The following is a 5998-nucleotide window of genomic DNA, read 5'->3' as shown; positions in this document are numbered from 1 at the left end:
GGCAACGAGACGTACATCGGTCAAGATGTTCCCCGGTGGACACCGTGGGACAGCTGCGACGCCACCTCGACGCAGCAGAGGTACGAACGCACGCTGGTGGCGGGGGGAGGGGGGTCGCACGGTGACGACATATGCCTTCTCTGCGGTCGCTCAAGTAGGAGCAGTGTGGTGTGTGGGGGGGATAATATATATATATATATATATAATTATATAAATGTACCATATATATATATGATACCATGGCTACTTTCATGTTTTCATTGCAGGCCAGAGTGAGAGCGCACTTACGAGGATCGCTTCTCGACCTACCCCCCATTTCCGAAAATGAAGTACACCGACTTAACCAGCGCCACCCTTGCCAGCGATAGCAGCCTCGTGCAAATGCCGCCGCTCCGCTAATCCGCAAGCAGTGAGGTCACAGGTCGACGTGCTGGACGAGCGGAATGACCGTCAGCAGCGTTTGATGGTTAATGCATGCGAAACATATGTTGCTGTACAGAGGCGCGGAGTGTTATACATGGAAAATAATTAGCCAAAAAATTCCTTATACTATTTACAGTGGTCTTTCACAAACGTTGACTACCTATTCGTGAAAGATACATATAGGAAGCAGTTACAATTATGATACCTTGGTGCCCTTTTTCTGGATGAAAAAAATGCCTTGTAGATGTCTGTATAGCATGAGATCGGGAATTTCGGGTGTTGCATTACGTAGGCACAGCATGTGGTGGCATTTATTTCAATATACCCTAACATATAGCTCATATATTATTTTTGTACATTCACCTATACCTGAACATACACATACATACAATTAGAAGTGACTGAAGAAAAGCAAATTTGTTTTAGATTACACTCCTGATTACAATATTCATAGTTAAATATATTACTTATTATGAAAAATATATTAATGTAAGAAGTGACTATTTATTTATGTACTGGTAAGTTATTATTTGGCCATTTGAAAAAAAATAGGGGTTATGCGCTGAAATATTCTTTTCTGTCATTGATATTTTGCTTCACATTATAAAGAAACATTGTATTACTACATGGGAAAGTATTTACAAATCTATTACTAAAAGTAAAAAATTTAAGTACAAAAACAAACAGTTTGTTGTATTTATATTTTTTAACTTCAATCGCTCTGGCCGTGTAGTTGTGTTTTTTTTTCATGCCACAACATATTAAGCGATGAGCAACTCATGTTTTTCATACGAACAGTGCGTTATATCTGTTGCCTCAATAAGTATTGTGCGTGCGCACTAAGGACTAAGGAACAAAAATCTTTCTTTTAACCGTCAGAGATGGCAGTTGTAACGAAGGTACATTTTGAAACAAGCGAGCAGCGATCTTTGAACTATTTGTTTCAAGATGGACGCTACTGTTACACTTTATTGTTGATGTAGTCAGACCAAGAGTTATGACTATGTCTCGCTTCATGATAGATGTGAAAGCGTGCAAGATTGGTTCATGGGAAGGTAGGCATCGTAGGCGGAATACGTTAGATGTGGTTGTAACCTCTTATTCTTCAAAATGTACATTGGCCCTAGTGTCGGTCGAAACAAGTGAATGGACTGATGCCCATGTAAGCTTACAGACAGGATTCATGAATTGATATTGACATTTGTTGATAACTGTAATGCATCCAAAACATTAAACTTCGCGATATATAAACGGTACTGCCCAATTCTGTTATTAAATGCGTCAGAACGCCAGATTAATTCAATCAGACACTTTATTATATATTTTAGTACATACACGCGTGACTTTAATGTATAGACTATAGGCCTACACGCATAAACTGAAACTGTTCAACCCCCAGACCAGTGACAACACTGCCACTGGCACTGTTTGAGTAGTTCAATCACTTGAAGAGAATTGTTTCCTAAATTTAATAGCTCATTAATAGAATAGCTCATAAGTAAGCTAAAAGACTACGGAATCAGGGAATGGCTGGAAAGTTTCCTGACATTACAGAACAGAGCTGGCGGTATCAGTGCACGCTTGAGATTTTCTGAGTGGAGCAGCGTTGACAGCGCGGGGGGGCTACCTCAAGGATCATCATTGGTCCCAATCCTGTTTTTAATATGTAACTATTATACCAACCTTGTAAATTGTAAGTTGAAAAGTTTGTCGACGAACAAAAATTTGGAATATAGTAAGAAACATCACAGAACAACTCTTCTTCTGGAGACAAGATCTCGATAAATTAAGTGAGTCCTGGTCAGAACATGGCTGCTGAAATTTCACATTTGAAAAAATGCAAAAGGATGCACATAGGCCCAGTAATACATAACAATATATTACACACTGAAAGACTGGGGAGCAAAGAAGAACTTTGAAGACGGAAGGAGACGAGGGAGGTTAAAGACATTGGGGTTTGGCCATATCTAATCGACATGAACCTACGATGCAGTGCATAAAGGCAGACTGTACAAGCTACCAACGTATTCGTCAATCAGGAAAGTCCTTCAATTCTGACAAGAGAAAGCTTCTTGATTCTACACAACACATTTATACGTCCACACCTAGAGACTGCCATCCAGGCCGTTCCTTACAATTTACTAAAGACATTAGACACATGGAAAAAGTCCAACGAAGGGGCCACCAAAAACCTAGTATATGGGTTAAAAAACTGTCCAAGTACGAGGAACCGGCTGAAGTTTTTAGGATTACAATTTTACTACCAGAAGACTAAAGAGCGACCTAATAGAATCATACAAAATCATGACAGGGAAATATAAACTATCCAAAACACTTCTTTTTTGTCCAGCCTCAAAAAACATCACTAAGAGAAATAACATGAAACTATATAAACAACGATCCAGATCCGGTGCCGATCAAACTTTTTCAGCCAACGAGGTGGGTAACCCGTGAAATAAACTGCCACAAAGTGCAGTCGCCAGCTACACGACTAACGAAATTTAAGCGCCAGAGAATCGGAACTGATTCAGGGAAATCACAAGTATGGGGCACATTAGGCTAGGTCTATTACAAGTTACAAATTACAACACCCTATATCCTAACTAACTAAACTAACTAACTAACTAAATTGCAAGAGGTTTTCATCGGGTCCCAATTAGGTCTGATTTTCAGTATTGCGAAAACTATGACAGCCACGGTTAGTTTTTAATTTTAGCTCATCTGCATAGTCAGATGCAGCTTGTAGACGCAATGATCGTCACGTCCGTCGTCCGTGCCGAGCGTCCGTCCCGTCCGTCTCAACATGGGGCACAAAAATCTAAACGGCCTCACGTACGGTTCACGAATTTGGACGTGGGGGGTATCGAAAACGAGTTGGGGATGTCGAAGCTGGGGGTCAAAGCGTCAAAAGGTCAAGTAGGTGTAAAAGAGGGGGAACATTTACAGTCCTTAACTTAAGGTATGGAGGGAAATGCAGAATTGCGCTACAAATTCTAAACGGCTCGCACCTAGGCTCGTGATAGTGCGGTTTATGCATCATCGGTAGACAAAAACCATCACTGCTGCCAAAATGCGGAGGTTCACAGATTGCAAAGAGTCAAATGGGGCCACAGGGCAGATTTTCATTAACCATTTTCTGAGACATGGTCTCTGACGGAGCGATGAAAAACTTTTTGTTTCAGCGGTGACTAGCCACCCTTTTTTATGGGCTTTATTGAATGGACCGAAATGTGCTTTCCACTGCTTAGTGAAGAGTAAGTGTTGATAACCTTTTGACCCTCAAAGAGGAGGGATAACATGGATTTGTTGACAGTATAACAAAGGAGTGAACTGCTTTTGCTATTAGAGCCCTCAACCCCTTCCCCCTCACCCCACCTCCTCCCACCTTCCCCACCCCCCACTTCCCTCCACCCCCCCTGCCCCTTCCCCAGCCCCCCCCACCCCCTCCCCTCCCCTCCATCTGCGATAGTGGGCGTGTCCTAATTAATATGTGTACGCAACTGGTTGTCTGCATATCTGCCGCCTAACCATGTTGGTACTACGCGAGGACTGAAATTTCCGTTTATAATCGTAGCAACAGACCTCAGATGTAGCCAGACGCTCATGCAGGCTCTTGTTTTAAATAATTTTGTTTTAAACAGCTAGATGTCATTATAACAGTAATTCCAAAGACTTGTTTACATTGCATTGATGGTATAGTTGATTGAGATGGTTACTTTGCTTGCAGTTGTGTGGGTGTGGAGGAGCATCAGGCTTCAGAGATTGAAGTCTACCATTGTCCAGACTGTGCAAAAATCCATGGACCCATCGTTGGTAAGACACTGTAACATGTGGTGTACAGATGTACATTAGTAAGCTTAGGTGGGGTAGAGTCAGGTAGTTAGCATGTAGTATATAACTAGGTTGAGTGTGCGAATAGACAATTTCCTCGTTACAACACGATATTATCATGGTATTCTAACTATGCATTGGCTAAACATATAGACAGGTGTAAATATTCCTATTCTTTAACAAATTGTAATTCGATATTACACCTGATATAAATGGCAGAAGAGGCTGGCGACTATGATAAAGTATTCCCCAGTCGTGAAAATTGTTTTTTCTGGGATTGATTTCCCAGTTGGCAGCTGGTTAAAATAGTACCAAGTCATTAAAATCATCCAGAAAATAACCATTCCCCTCTTTAATATAGGAAAATTAAAACTGCTAATAATATAATTGCAACTCTCTAGCCCGCCACCTAACAAAAGTTATCAAGTAATTGAAATTGTCTCATGAATGTAAACATTTGCAGTTAAAAAGAGGAACTGGTTGGAGAGGCTTCCTCCGCTGAAGGAGAAGAAAGGAATACAGACAGGCACAGGCCAGTTTGTCAAGGAATTGAAAGGCAGAACCTTCCCGAGGTGAGTATCATTTAGTTTTAGCTTAATTGATTGGCAACATTGGAAGTTCTAACCCCCCCATTCATAGCAGCTAACAGTGGGTTAACCCAGGAGGTGACTTGCAACAAATGCCACGAGTGGAAGTAACGAATGTGCTAGCACACAAACCCAAAGCATCTGAAGCCATTGGAATTTTATCACCAAGAGGAACACAATCATTGCTTTGACATCCAACAATCCACGTGGAATCTGTTGTCTACAAAGGATGTTTTTGATGTCGTAGCGATGGCATCGATCATCATTCAAGAGCTTCTGGTGATCATGTGTTATACTGGCCAGCACATTGAAGTGCATGGCGCGTGGCACGGAGCACGCATAAATATATCGTGAATATTTGAACATACTGTTGAATGATATGTTGTAGATATTGTATATTTTGAGGGGTTTCACTCACTCACCAGTGAAATGCATTTATCTACATCTTCCATAACGGGAAGCATGTTCAGGTTTATAGAGGGCGTGGGTGTACCGGTATTTATGAATACCGGCCACACATGTGGGAGCTGAAGCAGGGGTTTTGTGTGGTGTGTGATGTTGGTGTTCAAGGAAGGAGGGTGTGTGCTAGCACGTTCTAGAGAGAGCAAGCAGGTACAAGGGTTGAAGTGGCCTGGGTGGTTGAAGCAGCCACTTATAATGCTTATTTCACTGGTGAGTGAGGTGGGGCGAAGTACGCACCAATTTTTAATTACATTAAAATTGTGTTAAATCTACACATATAATTTACGTGTACTTCTATGCAGGAGCAGAACTGCTGGGTGACTAGTCCTTCATTTATTTATTATTTTATTTTGTTTGTATAAATTTTGTTACTGTTTACATAACGGGTTAACATTTATTATGAATTATGTGATAACACCTGTACACTTTGCATTGTGTCGTCTGTCTGTCATCATGGCCTCAGCACTGTTGCTGCGTCGGTCAGGCTGGAACATCCCCTGGAGAGGTGCGATGCGACAAGTGACTGTGTCCAGCATTAACGACTCGGTCCTGGATTCTTTCGCACTATTACCCGGTAATTTTATAAAACTTTTTCGAAAATTTGTCCGCAAGACCCCGTTTTTAGCTCGTCTGACATAGTCAGATGCAGCTTGTAGAATCGCATGATCGTGCGTGCGTCCATCCGTCAACAGTTG

The 5998-nt window shown here is 41.6% G+C and overlaps 1 protein-coding gene across 1 annotated transcript in view; it reads left to right on the top strand.

Annotated features, from left to right (window-relative positions):
* Positions 1-5998, top strand: part of LOC106813631 (lysine-specific demethylase 7B-like) — a gene marked incomplete in the record, with an annotated part of 38406 nt that overhangs the window by 427 nt on the left and 31981 nt on the right. Inside the window, 2 exon segments of the mRNA XM_014817814.1 lie at positions 4151-4236; positions 4718-4826. Coding sequence (XP_014673300.1) covers positions 4151-4236; positions 4718-4826 — 195 coding nt within the window.

Source organism: Priapulus caudatus, unplaced genomic scaffold, assembly GCF_000485595.1.
Source record: "Priapulus caudatus unplaced genomic scaffold, Priapulus_caudatus-5.0.1 Scaffold802, whole genome shotgun sequence".
Taxonomy (NCBI): domain Eukaryota; kingdom Metazoa; phylum Priapulida; class Priapulimorpha; order Priapulimorphida; family Priapulidae; genus Priapulus; species Priapulus caudatus.
This window is presented reverse-complemented; position numbering and strand designations above follow the sequence as displayed.